We start from the raw sequence: 17,254 nt of genomic DNA on the forward strand, positions 1-17,254 counted from the left end.
TTTAGTGTCTGCGCATTATTATTTTCTTATTCTAAAAATCTTATTGAAGTTCAACATGTTTCTTAATTAGATTTTAGTTATGTGCGAAAATCTGCCATGCCGGAACTCAATTTAGTGGCTAATTTCAGTCACAGCAAACTGAATATGCCACTACTATCAATCCGTGGGTAAAATACTGTGGCAAACTTCCATTTTTTTGTTAGTGTAATGTGATAAGCATGGAGTAGATTATTATAAGGTAGTTTTATGTGAATTAGTGGTGATAGTTCTAGTCTATATATTTGTGAAATGTTATTTGTGTGGTGATGTGTTAGTATTTTTATAAATTGTAGGTGTATGTTGATTTTTGGGAGATGGAGCCGTCAGATAGCGATTTTTTTGGAACACACTCCGATGAGGAGTTCCCAAGAGGAGACGAACTAGAGTTTTTAGGCGACGATTTGGAGGTTGATGAAGATAGACCTCAAGATAAGAGAATAGCAGAGCTGTCACAAGAAGATATCATGCAACTTGAGTTTATAGATTAGGATGATGTTTATCGATTCTACAAGACTTATGCAATGATGCACGGTTTCGCTGTGAGGTTGGATGAAGTCAGACGCGATAGCGATGGTTGTGTAATTATGCGCCAAATTGTTTGCAATCGGGTGGGCTCAAGAAAGGAAGAGGTTGAAAAGGACGAAAGAATCAGGGACCACCAACCCCTAAATCGAAGTTGTTGTCTTGCGAGAATTCGTGCAAGACTAGATAGAAAAATTCATAAATGGAAGGTTGTTTCATTATACGAAGAGCACTCTCATGGATTAGTTGATCCACTCGACATTAACATGATGTCTGAGTATCGCACATTTAGTGTCTCGAATAAAGCTCAGGCGAAGAATTTGCACGACATAAGCATCAGGACCTGTCACATCTTGGAATACTTGGCTACTAAAAAGGTGGATATACAAACTTGTCATTCAACCAAAAAGATATGTACAACCTCATTACTCAACACAGAAAGGAAAAGGTAAAGGGTGGTGATGCAAATGCTGCAGTAAGTTACCTGAGAGGTAAAGATGGGAATGATTCTTATTTCTTTGGCAAGTACACATTAAGTAATAAGAATCGATTGGAAAATTTGTTTTGTGCTGATGGGACTAGCCGTATTGATTATGAGTGCTTTAGGGATGTCTTGCATTTAATTCGACTTACAATAGGAACATCTACAATAAACCACTTGTGATATTTTCTAGTAGCAATCATCATGGGAACACCGTCATATTTGGATGTGGTCTTCTTGTTAACGAGGATATTGGTTCATATAAGTGGCTGTTGAAAACTTTTTTGGAAGCAATGGGGAATAAATATCCTATGGCAGTTGTCACCGACGGAGATCTTTCAATGAGAGAAGCCATTAAACAAGTATTTCCTTATGCAACACATCGACTATGTGCATGGAACTTACACAGGCATGCATGCGAGAAGGTTAAGAATAGTGGATTTCTAAATGACTTCAGGAAATTAATTTATGATAATGTGAGTGTTGAAGAGTTTGAGGTCATGTGGGGAGACATGGTGGCGAGGTATAACTTATCAAGCAACTGTTGGGTCGACCAAACCTATAAGTTGAGGAATTTATGGGCTCTTGCATATTTGAGGAACCAATTTTTTAGGCGAATCAGGACAACATCCCAGTGTGAAGGGATTAACTTTCTAATAAAAGTATATGTGAGAAAGAAAGATACCCTTCTTGAATTCATCAATAACATGGAGACTGTTGTTAGCCATTATAGGAACAATGAAAGAGATGCAGAGTTCAATAGTAAATATACCGATCCAGAACTTGTGACTTCTTTGCCGGCACTTGACGGTTTTGCTGCAAAGAATTTCACTCGTAACATGTTCCAGGAGGTCAGGAAGGAAATTGAGGGTGCTTGTGCTATGAACACAGAGTTGGTGATGCATAGAAACTTGTCTCTCATCAGATTTCCCTCGGCAAGTATACCGAATTGTCGTCAAGTAAAAACTCACAATAGAGTGAGGTCAAATCCCACAGGGATTGATTGGTCAAGCAACTTTAATTGGAGGAATGTTCTAGTTGAGCTACGCAGAATTTGATTGGAGAATTGCACGAAATTAAATGGCGAAAAAGTAAATGGCAGAAAATGTAATTGCTGGAAATAAAGAACTGAATGTAAATGACGGAAAGTAAAATTGCAGAATCTTAAATGGAGAATGGGGAAGATGATCATAAAAGTAAATGGCAGAAAGTAAAGAGAATGGGTAAGATCAGAAATGGGGGATTCATTGGGGTCAGGAGATGTTGTATTCTTCGGATCAAGTTCATTCTGATCTCTTCCTCAATCAATGCATTCATTAATCTCCTTGGCAACCCAATCTCTCAAATCTTGATCAATACCCAATTCCTTGGTCTAATTGCTCATGAGAAGAGATGAAGTATGGTCACTGATTATACCATATGTATTCCCAAATCAAAGTGTTGGTAGGATTATATGTCACCATATCCATCCAAACCCCAATTTGGTCCAACATGAGAAAGCATTTCTAGCATGATCTCTTCATTCCTCTTCCAAGGTCCGAAGAGATCTAAGTATGAATAGCTTCTTTTCCAAGATAACTACCTAATAGGATGAAGATTGAAAGCTTTCTAGTAAAATCAAGAGAAAAGAAAGAAGAAGAATAATAAAAACTATTATTGATCCATCAAATTACAACAGAGCTCCCTAACCCAATGAAATGGGTTTAGTTGTTCATAGCTCTGGGAATGGAAAGCGTAATTGTAAAGTACATTATGAAAACTAAAACTAGAAGTTGCAGAGAAAGTAAAATATACAGAGTGTAGTTCTCCAAAATGCCAAATGCTCCCATCTCCAACGTTAGTGACAAAGGTGAGTGTCACTAACGTTGGCTCATCATTCCTTTCCTCCACGTTAGCTTCCACGTTAATGTAACTAACGTGGCAACTAACGTGGCTAATGGTGGCTTGGTCCAACGTTAGTGACAAAGGTGAGTGTCACTAACGTTGGCACTTCTTTGTTCCTTCCACGTTAGAGTTCACATTAATGTAATTAACGTGACTCTTAACGTGGCTAAATATGCCCCTTTTTCCAACGTTAGTGGCATTCACTTTTACCACTAACGTTGGAGCTTTACTTTTCCTCCACGTTCGCTTCCACGTTAATGTAGTTAACGTGGCAACTAACGTGGGTTATGATGGCTCACGAAGGCGTTATTGGCGATCACTTTTCTTATTAACGTTGCAAGTTAGCTCCCATTCCACGTTAATGGTCACGTTAGTTAGACTAACGTGGCTATTAACGTGGCATCTTCCTTGCTTCCTTTGTCCTGAAATCAAGCAAGTAAAGTGCATCAAAGCTAGGTTCTAACTCATGAGATTATGCATCATCTATTTTATCACTCAATTCATGCATAATTCTCATAAAATCATATAAAATTCACAATGTTGGCTTGAATGAAAATGTAAGTGATTATCTACCCAAAACTTACTTATTAACTAAGAAAATGCATGAAACCACCCTAAAACAGTAAAGAAAAGGTCAGTGAAACTGACCAAAATGCCCTGGCATCACAACACCAAACTTAAAGCTTGCTTGTCCCTAAGCAAGTACTGAAACATGAGAATGATGAATGAAATGTCAAGAGAAATGAGTCATTATTGTGGAAGTCATGTCCTTGGTTTTATGGGGTTTCATGCATAGCAACTTAGGTTCATTCCTTCACTGATTTTCAGACCTTTATCATGCCCCGGAATACTCACTTGATAGCACCCTATGAGACTTTTATTCATTGATCCCTTTATCTTTTCAGGGTTTAATTGTGTTCTTAGACTAGGTGCTTTGTGAGAGGGCGACTCTTTAAGATAAGCTTTCAGTCAGCACTCCCGAACCAGTTGGTCCAAGGTGCTGGGTGTTAAGACACCCCTAAGGACTTACTCCCTTAAGTCTCTTTCCCCCATACATACACACCACAGGCACATGGTTTGTTATTTTCCTTCTTGAGACTTTGGTGTCCAGCACCTCTTTGGGTTGCTAAGTGTTCTGTAGCAAAGGGTACTCTTGATAGTGGACTTTCAGCTGATAATCTCGGGTTAGTTAACCCAAGTTACCAAGTGATAAGGCACCCCTGAGAGCTTATTCATCCAAGTATATCCTTTACACAGGAGCACCACAGACACATGCCTCAAGATTCAACCCTTGGTGCCTAGCCTTATTTCTTACTCTTTTTCTTTATTTCTCAACTTTCATTTTTCTTTCCCTTTTTCTTATTAGGATCTTGTTATTTAGCTAGTCTCATGGGGTGTGTTTCAAGCATATGATTCAGGACAGATAGTTGCCTTCCTACCTTTTTGGTGAACCAACTTAGCTAAGTACTTACTACACCACAAGCTTAAGAACTTACTCCACAATTTGAACCTCACTCTGATCTTTCATAACATCCCTTTTTATTTGACTTAAAAGGACAAGCATACAAGTAAGCAAAGGTGGAAATGCAGCAGTGACATTAGACTAGCAAGCATAGGCCTAAGCAATGCAAACTTAAAGGCAGAATTGAAAATCCTAAACTATCATAGAAACATGTTCTATTTCATACATGATTTTCCTTATTTAAAACTTGAAAAAGATAGGACAATGAGGGAACTCCACCACCTTTTACTCATGGGGGGTGATTATGCTCTCCCTCTTGTTTGTCCTCTTTGTGTTTTTCTTGAGTGCTTGAACCCCCACTTTCCTTGCTTTTTCCAATTAACTTTTTCCAGAAGCCAGCATCTTTCATCTTCTTTTTCAATGTTTCCTTCTGCTGTTTCACCTTCCTTTCCTCTTGTTCTGTTAGATCTTTTTGGACTATATCATACCTAGGGATTGCAGAGTGCAAATTATGCATATGCCCAGTCATATAGTTCAACTTAGCTTGAGTGCTTATGTTGAATTCTTCCCTATGTAGTTGCCGTCCTTCATTAAGCACGCTGAACTCATTGAATGCTTTTGTTTGAGCTAGCTGACGTTGGTTGAGTTCTTAAAGGCGTTTATCTTGACGCTCTTGCCTTTCAGTCACTTGATTGATGGCTTGAGTGAGCTGGGAGTATTGCTCCTGTTGCTGCTCCATTTGTTGCTTCTGCCACTCCCTCTGCTGACCCATCCAATTAGAGAGCAGTTCTTCTTGACGATCCATCCTTTGGGCTTGAATGTGCAGTTGTTGTTCTTGTCCATCCATATAACTCCTTGCTAGCTCCTCAATGGCTCCATGAATGTGATTCAAGCTTATGTTGGTTGGATCGTAGTACTCTTGTTGCTGGTATTCTTCTTGATGAGATTCTTCTCAGTGAGGTCCTTCTTGTGATGTTCTTTTCCCTATTTGAGGCCTTCTTTGTTGTTGGGCGGGTGCCACATAAGTTATACGCTATAGCGTAACTAACCTCCCAGGGTTTACCCAATTTGGATTGCTGTCCTCGAAGACTACCTTGGCTTTCGTACACAGTCTAAGGATGGTGCTGGGATACCAAAGTCTAGCACCCGGATCATTCTTCTCGGCTGACTCTTGAATCCCCTCAGCTATAATTTCGTGCACATTGATGCCTCCACCCTTTATTAAGCAATGTACCATAGTAGCTCGAGTAGTGTTGACCTAAGAATTATTCGCGGCTGGGAGGATAGATCTCCTCACGAGTTCAAACCATCCCTTGGCTTCCGGGATGAGGTCTCCTCTCCTGATGAACCGGGGTCTCCTATCCGAATACCTTTCCCAGTCAGATCCTATAACACATATATCGTTCACAATTTCTTCAAGTTCATCATTGTCGGGGCCATTACTTATTCTTACATGATAACTGGGCTCATCAAAATGTGGCGATTTCAGCTGAAGAGTCCTTGTTATGGCATTGGGGCTGAAGTCCACCTCTGTTCCTCTCACATAACTTTTGAAGGTGGGGGCCTTGGTTTTGTCTTCTCTGACCACATTTGCATAGAACTCTTTGATGAGGTTTGCATTTATCTTTGCTTCTGGGTTCGTGAGCCTTTGCCAACCCCTTTGTTCAATCTTCTCTCGAATCTGTGGGCACTCATCCTCGTTGAATTGGAATGTTAACTCAGGCAATATCTTTTTGTGTTTTATCTGTTCAAATTCGAGTTCATGGAATGCAGTTTTGAATCTCCCTTCATCGAAAGGGATGCTCTCCACCGGTTCCTTCCTCTTTTGCCTCTTAGAGCTCGATGATGCCATGAGTAGGAGTTGATATGTGAAGGTGGGGAGTGTGTCTTTGATGGGGTAAGGGGAGTTGGGTTTCGGGAGTGGGAAGTGTAAAGAATGGGTATTGGAATGTGAAAGGGAGTATGGAATAAGAACCACTTATATAGGGAAGTGGTGAGTGAATGAAAGGTGTGGATTGATGGAGTGGGTGTATGATGAACGGATGGGGTTTAGCATGGGATGAGAATAAGAATCATCAACTTTATGATGGGGTTGGTTCGATTTCCAAGCATGTCATTCTTTCAATGTTGCATGGCAACATTTCCCAATGCATTCCCCTTGAAGACACGTGTATAGTCCTCTCCTTTTGTGGTGGCCGAACCCTCCTCCTTCAATTGTCCCATCAATTCTCCTACAAAACAAAAGGGATGTGATTAATGAAATTGTGGATAGTGGCGGCAAAATTTAAAAAAAATTGGGATAACTACTTTTTAAAGTTTTTGTTTCTAACTAACTAAGTGCTATTCATGAATGCAAAACCAACTGACTTTTTAATTGTTCATGTATGCAACATTGGTGACACCAAACTTAGTTTGTGTCCATGTGGTGTACAAAGTTTTGTTCAAGGCTCTAAGAGTAACATGATATGAATTGCATTTATGCTCTTCTTAGTATGCCTTGAACACCAAACTTGTTCTTCACTATGTGCTGCATAAAAGGATTCATTCAAGTATATGTCAAAGTTGATTTGGAATTCATGAACCTTACATTATTAACTACTTTAAAGCATACAAAACATGGGTTGCCTCCCATGAAGTGCTTCTTTAGTGTCACTAGCTTGACGTTCTGACTTTGTCAGGGTGGTTGGTAATGCTTCAAATCTTCCCCCCTCGTAGTAAATCTATCTCCATTGGTTTCATCAAGAATCTCCACATGTTCTAAGGAGAGAATTCTGTTGATGGTGAAAACTTTAGGTAGCTGAGATGGGATGGTGGGGAGATAGGGTGGGATAACTGGGAAATAAGCTGAGATCACTTTATCCCCTGGAGAGAAGTCCTCTGTAGGGATCTTCTTGTTCCTCCATCTCCTTGGTGCCTTCTTCTTTGTTCCTTTTGATGTTGCCCTGCTCTTTGTGACCTCTTTTTCCAAGGAAATTTTGTTGCTGGTCTCATATGACTTTGGTGGTTTAGGTTCCTCCTGATTTTCCTTTAGCTGTGACAACTACTGACTGTCTTGTTCATCAACCAAAGGGATTCCCAGGTGTACAGCTTGTGCTTCAATGCTTGTTTCTTCCATCAGTGCTTTGTCGTGCTCTCTCCTAGGTTCCTTGTTTTCCTGATCTGCTTCTTGTGAGGGTTTGAAGACATTGAATGCGAGTTGTTCGTCATGTATCCTCAGTATTAGCTCTCCTCGCTCCACATCTATGAGCGCTCTGGCTGTAGCTAGGAATGGTCTTCCCAATATGATTGGGTGAATGTGAATCTCTTCCATTTCCAATATGACAAAGTCTGTGGGAAGGAAGTAGTTCCCAACCTTTACCAACACGTTTTTCAACCACTTCTACTGCTTGTTTTTGAGTTTTGTCAGCCAGCCTGATGACTACGTCTATGGGCATTAGCTCATTGATCTGCAGCTTCTTCATAAGGGATAAAGGCATTAAGTTGATGCTTGCTCCCAGGTCACAGAGTCCTTTATCAAACATTGTTTCTCCTATGGCACAGGGGATGTGAAAACTCCCTGGGTCCTTCCTTTTTGTAGGCAACTCTGGTTGAATGAGAGCACTGTACTCCTTATTTATCACTATTGTTTGCCCTTCCTTGAGTGAGCTTTTCCTGGTCAGCAGCTCCTTCATATACTTAATGTATGAGGGCATTTGTTGGAGAGCCTTGATGAATGGTATGTTTACATAGAGAGATGTAAACATATCAAGGAACTTTGAGTATATTCTCTTTTCTACACCACCTTTGAGTCTTTGGGGAAAAGGTGCATAGAGTTTCAGCATCTCCTTCTGTGTAATTTTGGTTTCTTAGTGACCCTCTTCCTGCTTCTCTGCTGAAGTATCTTGATAGTGTTAGAAGGGTTTGTTCAGCTCTTCCTCAGTCTCCCTATCACTTATAGTGACCATCTTGCATTCTTTCCATCTTACTTTCTTTGCTTCACCTCTTGGGTTTTTCTCTGTGTCACTTGAGAAGCTGTCAGTAGGTTTGGGAATCTTCTCAGAGAGGTATCCCACTTAAAATTCTAGCCTCTTAATGGTGTTTCCCTGGTTTTTGATATTGGCTCGCACCTCCTCCTTGAATACCTTGTTATCTTGGAGTTCCTTACATATGCCTTCAAGTAGAGTCTCAATCCTTGAGAGTCTATCTTCGGATGATTGTGAGTTGAGATTGGAGGGATGAGAAGGGCCATTTTGGCTTTGGTATGGATGTTGAGATGTGTTGTTAGGTGGGTGATGATATGATCTCTGTGTGGAATGTTGGTGAGCCGCATTGTTATTGGGGTTGTGACGTCTCTGATCTTGTTGATTTCCCCACCCAAAGTTTGGGTGGTTCCTCCAACCAGGATTATAAGTTTTGGAGTATGGATCATGGGTCTGCCTAGGTGAGTTTCTAATGTAGTTAGCTTGTTCCTGATCACCCTCTGCTTCTGCATTCACTCCTTCTTGGGTTGCTGATGAGGTGGTGATTGCTGCTACTTGGTTCCTCTCCATCTTCTTGGTAAGGTCAGCCAGCTGCTTGGTGATCATCTTGTTTTGGGCCAGCAGTGCATCTACATTGTTTAGCTCCATCACTTCTCTAGTGTTGCCTCTTTCAGAAGCATAGAAGTAGTCATTCTCAGCTACAGTCTCAATGACATCTATGGCTTCTTTAATGGTCTTTTTCTTGTTCAGAGATCCCCCAGATGAGTGGTTCACTGCCTTCTTTGATTCGTAAGAAAGACCCTCATAGAAAATGTGTAACTGCACCCATTCATTGAACATATCTGGCAGACACCTTCTTGTCAAGTCCTTAAACCTCTCCCATGCTTCATAGAGAGTTTCACCATCTTGTTGCCTGAAGGTTTGTACCTCAGCTCTCAACCTGTTGATTCTTTGAGGAGGATAGAATCTCGCCAAGAATTTGTTCACCACATCTTTCCAGGTTATTAAACTCTCCTTCGGGAAGGATTCCAGCCATTTAGATGCTTTGTCCTTGAGTGAGAAGGGAAACAGAAGTAGTCTATAGGTGTCAGGATGAATACCATTAGACTTCACAGCAACGTATTTCCTCAGGAATGTAGTGAGATGTTGATTGGGATCTTCTTGGACACTTCCTCCGAATGAACAATTGTTCTGAACAAGGGTGATGAGCTGTGGCTTTAGTTCAAAATTATTGACATGTATGGTTGGCTTTTGGATGCTACTTCCACAGTTTCCTGGGTTTGGATTTATGTAGGATCCCAGAACTCTTCTCTCTTGCCCAGCATGATGCGCTGGACCTTCTCTGCCATGGTTGTGAGCCTCTTCTTCATGATGGTTCTCATATTCTCATCCATGTCTGGTTCAAAGTACTCTTCCTCTTCCTCAGCACCAACAACTCTCTTTCCTCTTGCTTCCCTCCTTAATCTAAGGAAGGTTCTCTCAGGTTTAGAATAAAAAGAAGTTGAAGCCCCACTTCTTCTACCTGTTATACAACCAACAAGGCCAAAGCAAAAGGGAGATAGAGAGTATTCTTGTTAAAAATGCTGTTAGTGTGAGTGATGCAATATATCAAACAGTTAGTGGGTTAGTGAACTGAATTGTAATAAATAAGAGAACACCACAAACGGGTAGGGGTAACGGGAAGAAAATAACTGAAACTGAAAGTGAATCAATTAAACAGAAATTAAATCAAACGAAAGAAAAATGCTCAATCTAGTTATCCACCAATTTAATCATTGTTGATACAAAATCAATCTCCGGCAACGGCGCCATAAACTTGATGCACGGAAACTTGTCTCTCAACAGATTTCCCTCGGCAAGTATACCGAATTGTCGTCAAGTAAAAACTCACAATAGAGTGAGGTCGAATCCCACAGGGATTGATTGGTCAAGCAACTTTAATTGGAGGAATGTTCTAGTTGAGCTACGCAGAATTTGATTGGAGAATTACAGGAAATTAAATGGCGGAAAAGTAAATGGCAAAAAATGTAATTGCTGGAAATAAAGAACTGAATGTAAATGACGGAAAGTAAATTGCAGAAACTTAAATGGAGAATGGGGAAGATGATCATAAAAGTAAATGGCAGAAAGTAAAGAAAATGGGTAAGATTAGAAATGGGGGATTCATTGGGCTCAGGAGATGTTGTATTCTCCGGATCAAGTTCATTCTCATCTCTTCCTCAATCAATGCATTCATTGATCTCCTTGGCAATCTTAAGTGATTGGATTCCAATTCCTTGGCAACCCAATCTCTCAAATCTTGATCAATACCCAATTCCTTGGTCTAATTGCTCATGAGAAGAGATGAAGTATGGTCACTGATTATACCACATGTATTCCCAAATCAAAGTGTTGGTAGGATTATATGTCACCATATCCATCCAAATCCCAATTTGGTCCAACATGAGAAAGCATTTCTAGCATGATCTCTTCATTCCTCTTCCAAGGTCCGAAGAGATCCAAGTATGAATAGCTTCTTTTCCAAGATAACTACCCAATAGGATGAAGATTGAAAGCTTTCTAGTAAAATCAAGATAAAGAAAGAAGAAGAATAATGAAAACTATTATTGATCCATCAAATTACAACAGATCTCCCTAACCCAATAAAAAGGGTTTAGTTTTTCATAGCTCTGGGAATGGAAAGCATAATTGTAAAGTACATTATGAAAACTAAAACTAGAAGTTGCAGAGAAAGTAAAATATACAGAGTGTAGTTCTCTAAAATGCCAAAAGCTCCCTTACTAGTTCAAAACTACTCTTATATATACTACTCTTCTAATCTTCTAGTTGGCTCTTCAAGTCTTGGATATGGGTCTTTGGATCTTTAGTTGAAGCAGTTGCAGTCTTCAGTGGGCTCAGCTTTGCTTGCAGAGAAAGTGTGAGTTAGGCATGGACGTTAGTTAGGATGTTAGTGGTGTTAACGTTAAGTGAAAATGTGGGTTCGAGAACGTTAGTGATGATCACCTTTTTCACTAACGTTCCTAACCCAAGATGGTTCACGTTAACTTCAACGTTAGTGGCACTAACGTGACCACTAACGTTGCCTCTTGGTCCTTCGCAAACGTTATTGGCATTCACCTTTTCCAATAACGTTTGCTTGTTGCCCTTCCTCCCTACGTTAGAGTCCACGTTAGTGTAGCTAACGTGACTCCTAACGTGGGCATGCCTCAGCCTCGAGAGCGTTAGTGACACTTACCTTTGTCACTAACGCTCCAAACGCCCCTTCTTACGTTAGTGCCTCACGTTAATTGTATTAACGTGGCCACTAACGTGGTGGTGATTGCCATCTCCAACGTTAGTGACAAAGGTGAATGTCACTAATGTTGGCTCATCATTCCTTTCCTCCACGTTAGCTTCCATGTTAATGTAGTTAACGTGGCAACTAACGTGGGTTATGATGGCTCACGAAGGCGTTATTGGCGATCACTTTTCTTATTAACGTTGCAAGGTAGCTCCCATTCCACGTTAATGGTCACGTTAGTTAGACTAACGTGGCTATTAACGTGGCGTCTTCCTTGCTTCTTTTGTCCTGAAATCAAGCAAGTAAAGTGCATCAAAGCTAGGTTCTAACTCATGAGATCATGCATCATCTATTTTATCACTCAATTCATGCATAATTCTCATAAAATCATATAAAATTCACAATGTTTGCTTGAATCAAGATGTAAGTGATTATCTACCCAAAACTTGTTTATTAACTAAGAAAATACATGGAACCACCCTAAAACAGTAAAGAAAAGGTAAGTGAAACTGGCCAAAATGCCCTGGCATCAGTTGGTAATTCAGGATGGTGGAAAACTATACTTCAAGTGTAACAGTTTTGGAATGCCAAAGATTGATCATGTGGTTGAGTTTGACAGAGTTGGAGGGTTGCTTTGTTGTGAGTGTTTGTGGTTCAAAAATCGAAGGATTCTCTTAATGCGCATATTTGCATGCCTAAAGTCCCAACATGTTGAAGTTATTCCAGAATGCTTAGTGTGCAAGAGATGGACGAAGCATGCCAAGAGTGATTTCATGAAATCAAACGTCGATGATCCAAGTGATTCTGATAAGGTACTCAAATGTCGTTTGGGTGTGTTAGGTGCTGAGTGTTCTAGGTTGATGGATGTTGCATCTAAGAACTCAAGTGATTTTGTTGAAGCAATGAATGATATTGTCAACACAATTACAAATCTCCAAAAGCAAGGTGAAAATCCACGCAATGGTAATTTAGATGATGACGACATTGTTGACCCATTGGTGGTGAAGAGTAAAGGATCTCTTGGTGATGTATTAACAAAAACAGTTAATAAAAGAAAGCATTAAAAATAAGTAAATGACTAAAATAAAGAGAAAACTAAAATTGTCCAACTAAGAAGAAAAATAACACTGCAAAGGGCATTATGATTATGCAGACAAGTGGTGTTGCTCAATGAATTGCATAGAGAATTAAGTGGCACACCAAACTTAGAATCTTAGTGTGACACTTTCATTTTTGATGCAATCATCAGAAAGATTTGAAAACAAATTGTTGCAGGGCAACACCAAACTTAGGTTGTAATCATATGCCAATTTATTGAGATTTAAAGAAAGCAAAGAAAGAAAATAAACCAAGCAGAGAAATGAAATGTTACATAAGGTTGGGTTGCCTCCCAACAAGCGCTCTTTAGTGTCATTAGCTTGACATGTTGCTCTTCACTTTCTTCCTCTTCTTCCAGTTTGTTAAGAGGAATGACCTCAAGGGGGGAGAAGTTTCAGCTATTGTCCCCTTTCTTGGTCTCCTCTCAGCAAGCTTCCTTTTGTACATGGCTTGATTGAGCTAGCTTGCTGGATCAGGGGTATGATTGGTGCTCTTGTTAGTTGCCTTCACTCCTTTGAATTCAAGACTTGGTTGCTGTGTGTTTATTGGAATTTTATCTTCATCCAGAGCCTTTTGAATTGGTGGCTCAATGAGCTCTTCCTTCATGTACTTCTCTGCCTGACTTGAGTGTGAATTTTCTTGACTGACTTCTTCACTTTCTTGTTCTTCCACTTTCTCCTTTTTATCCACCAATTGATCTTCACCTTCCTTGCTTAGCAATTCTCTGTTTCTTCTTGCTTGCTCCAAATATCCATTCATCTTATTGTAGAGAGTTTCTTGCCTTTTCCAGGATTGTTCTTGTCTTTCAAAAAATTCTCTAGACTTTTGAAGGAGATCCTCTGAAGGTTGAGAGATATTTTGTGGACATGAACGTGTTGTAGTAAATTTGTGTTGAGGGTTATGGGGTGAATTTTGTGAGTTGTGAAATGAATTTTGTGGTTGGTGAGATGAGTTGTATGGATCTTGGAGGAAACTTTGTGTTGAGGCATAATCAAGTGATGAAGAACTTTCAAATGAGAAACTGGGAAGTGAGGGTGGACAATTCTACATGACTTTATTGAGAGTATACTCTAGGAAAGATGTCTCTTGATGAATGGAGTATGAATTGTTGACATTCCCTTCCCAGCCACGGTTTGTGTAACTAGCATCACAGTGTGAGTCACTTTGTGGCTCTGGGAGATGTTCATACTCTTTCAATTCTTGGTGATACTCCCAACTATCATGAGGATAATGATATGAATCATTTTGTGGTGGTGGTTGGTATACCATATGATTTTCTTGCTCATCTTGTGTCTCTGAAGCAAATCTCCATGGATTGGAGTGCTCAGAATTTGTATTTTCTTGGTGATATTCCCAGCCACCATTAGAGATTGGTGATGGTGGGTAATATCCCATAAAATTTGTTTGATCATAAGATGAGTTGAACTCCATTTGAGTTTTGTAAAACATACAACCAATGAAAACTGAAATTACTCATATCAGAGATGAGAATTTCTTAGTGAGGCAAAAACACAAACACCTTGGTTTCAACTTAAAACAGAGAACAAAACAAAAAAAATGCTTAATCTAGACTTCTCACCCACTTAATCATTGTTGATCTAAATCAATCCCCGGTAACGGCGCCAAAAACTTGATGGGGGTGGAAATCAGATTTCCACACCAAAACTCACCGGCAAGTGTACCGGGTCGCATCAAGTAGTAAAACTCACTTAGAGCGAGGTCGATCCCACAGGGATTGATGGATCAAGCAACTTTAGTGAGTGATTAGTCTAGTCAAGCTAACATTGGTGAATTGAAGTGAAATTGAAGCAACAGAATGTAAAGAACAATGAATTGTAAATTGCAGAAAATAAAGTGAACAGAAGCTTAAAGAGCAAGAAATGTAAATTGACAGAATCTTAAATGACAAGAAATGCAAATTGCATCAAATGTAAAGGGGGCTGGGTGCTATAAGTTTAAAGAAAGTAATAGATCCAAGGCATGAAAAGTAATTTCAGATTTGCAGTAAGCTCAAAGGTAAAGTGTAGAATGTAAATGTGCAGATAGGTAAATCAAGCTTCAAGGGAAACGAAAATGTGAAAGTGCAGAAGAACAGAAATTGCAGGAAGGTGTAAATTGCATAAACTAAATTGGGAGCAATGTAAACAGAGAATTTAAACTCAAGCTCAATGTAAACTGAATTGAAAAATTGCAGAAGAGGAAATTGCAGAAGAGAAGATTCAGAAACTCAAATTTCATAAACCAAATTGACAATTGCAGAAAAAGTAAAAGTATTTCAAAGAGAATTCTCTATTCTACCCTACTCCTATTGCTCTAACAGAGCCAGCCTCCTCTCTAAAATGAAACAGATGCCTTTTTATAGGCTTTACAAAAATAAAAATTAAATTGAAATTGAAATCAAATTACAAATTAAATAAAATTTCTAATCTAGCTTGTTCTTGTGCCTTTGAATTATGTCAATGGGCTTTGCTTGCTTTGGGGCTTCAATGGGTTGATTTGGATTTGACTTTGAATGAATATGGATCCAGATTACCTTGGTTCAAGTTGGTTTGGTGTGTGGGAACCTTCCAGGGGAGCGCTCCGTTGAGAAAGGTAACGCAGCGCTCAATGGCTTTGTCCCAGGCTCGTGACAACCTTCTTGGCATAGTGCTCAGTTAGGAAATCTAACGTAGCACCCCTTGCTTTTGAGTGAGGCTCCCACTTTCGAGCCCTGCTGGCTTCATTTTTGCCAATTCCCTTGCACTCATAGCGCTCAGTGAACTGAGTTAACTTAGCGCCCTTTTGATGCATGTGTGCGTGCTCCTCTTGGTCCCCATTTCGAACCTTACTGCTCCTTTTTTTGAGTATCGCACCTTGCCTTGTTTCCTTGGTTCCAAGCTCAATAGTCACAATAAAGGTAAGAAAAGTAACATGGCGCTCATTGTTAATGAACGATAGGCTTCCCTTTAAATTTTAAAGTAGCGCTCCGTTACTTTAATGAACGCTAGCGTTCATTCATTTGAGTTCTCATTCCATTCATTTCCAAATAATGTCAATGCATGATGGTATTAATTAATTAAATGTATGCATGCTTTACTTTAATTAATAAAGCCAATGTATTAACGTTTATTGCATGATATGTTCTTTAGCCAATTGGCTTTAATAATGCATGCTTTTGTTATATTACTTAGTTAATAAAGCCAATTGCATTACGTTAAAGCATTCATTCATTAATTCATTGGCTTTAATAATGTATTACATGCATGCTTGATTAGTAATGCCATAAAGCTCATTAATAATGCCAATTTAATAATGCATGGTTCATAATGGCATGCATGCATGCTTTAATTTGGTCGTGGCATTCATGGTCATGGGTCATGCTTTTAAAAGCGTGGCCTAAGGTTCCAAAGCGTACTCAAACTTCAAAGTGTGTCCCAAAATTCTTTTTTTTCTCTTTTTGAGCTTAATTTGTGCTTTTTTGCTTCTTTTTCCACTCATTTCCTACAAAATTTATAAAATCAAAAGATCAAGGAAATATACTATTTAAGCACAAAAGAATGCAATATTTAAGCACTAATCATCAATTTCTTGTATGAAAAAGTATAGAAAAACATGACATGATGACATGTCATCACAAGGCACTACAACAAAAGTTGTCCTAATGTTCCTAGTAGAATCCCTAAGGAGCCGGTAGATGATGATAAAGAAAAGAATAATAGTAGCCATCTTCATATGCTCACTAAGGTATGTCATACTATAACTATGTCTAAAATTTTGTTATATGGTGATTCGGCATATTGTGTTTTGGATTTTTAAACTATGTTATTTTTATGATGTTGTAACGAAAGATGCTGTTTGGTTTGTGATCAGCGCAAAAGACATGACAGTGTGAAAAATCAGTAGAAAATGGAAAAAGGTAGGGACATTGGAGGTGGAACAACACCAACCTCAGCAGCTAAATCTGCTTTTACTGATCAAGTGAAAACATCAAGTCCTGGTCCTGATATCCCTGTTTGTGCATCTACAAGTAACGAAAAATCCGTGATGAGTTCTAGACCAGCTAAGTCTCCTGTTGTGGCCCCTGAAACTAGAATGGCAGATTGAAGATGATCCAGATTGTGGGATGTTTGGTAATTTTGTACCATTTACTAATTACCTTTTATTGATGTTTTGTATAGGTTGCATTAATTGATTGAATTGAAATTTATTGAACTAGAAAGATTATGTCATTTTACTCATTTACTATTAAACTTTTGAAATTGCTTTTTTACTTATTCTATCAATAACAGAAATTGAGCTTAATTATAGTTGATTTGATGTGTCACCATGTGCTATAGGAAGTAATTACCTATATTCCTAGTAAAATATAATGCAGTATTTGATGTAGCTTTGCCTGACTGTTGATGGGGTATTTGAGTATTGTCTGTGCACTAGTATTGAGCACGAGTTGTGATTGATCATGGTTGTATTAGTTTTAAATACTGAGTGTTCATTGCTTTTAAGCTATTTAGTATCTGTAACTAATTAATCCAAGTTGGGATTGATAACGG

General features: G+C 39.1%; 1 protein-coding gene across 1 annotated transcript; it reads left to right on the forward strand.

Annotated features, from left to right (window-relative positions):
- Positions 561-16,596, forward strand: LOC107607106 (protein FAR1-RELATED SEQUENCE 5-like). The gene is made up of 5 exons (XM_016309092.1): positions 561-1,009; positions 1,200-1,977; positions 12,173-12,655; positions 15,254-15,317; positions 16,553-16,596. The coding sequence occupies exons 1-5, from the start codon at positions 561-563 to the stop codon at positions 16,594-16,596; spliced, it is 1,818 nt and encodes a 605-aa protein (XP_016164578.1).

Source organism: Arachis ipaensis, chromosome B01 (assembly GCF_000816755.2).
Source record: "Arachis ipaensis cultivar K30076 chromosome B01, Araip1.1, whole genome shotgun sequence".
In the NCBI taxonomy this organism is placed as follows: Eukaryota; Viridiplantae; Streptophyta; class Magnoliopsida; order Fabales; family Fabaceae; genus Arachis; species Arachis ipaensis.

Bases quoted from the DNA above. Each gene is read 5' to 3' on its own strand.
- LOC107607106 (XM_016309092.1), top strand. From the start codon at position 561: ATGATGCACGGTTTCGCTGTGAGGTTGGATGAAGTCAGACGCGATAGC. The intron at 1,978-12,172 runs GCAAGTATACCG...TTGGTAATTCAG, and splicing joins CTCTCATCAGATTTCCCTCG to GATGGTGGAAAACTATACTT. The intron at 15,318-16,552 runs GTAACGCAGCGC...TTGTAACGAAAG, and splicing joins GGAGCGCTCCGTTGAGAAAG to ATGCTGTTTGGTTTGTGATC.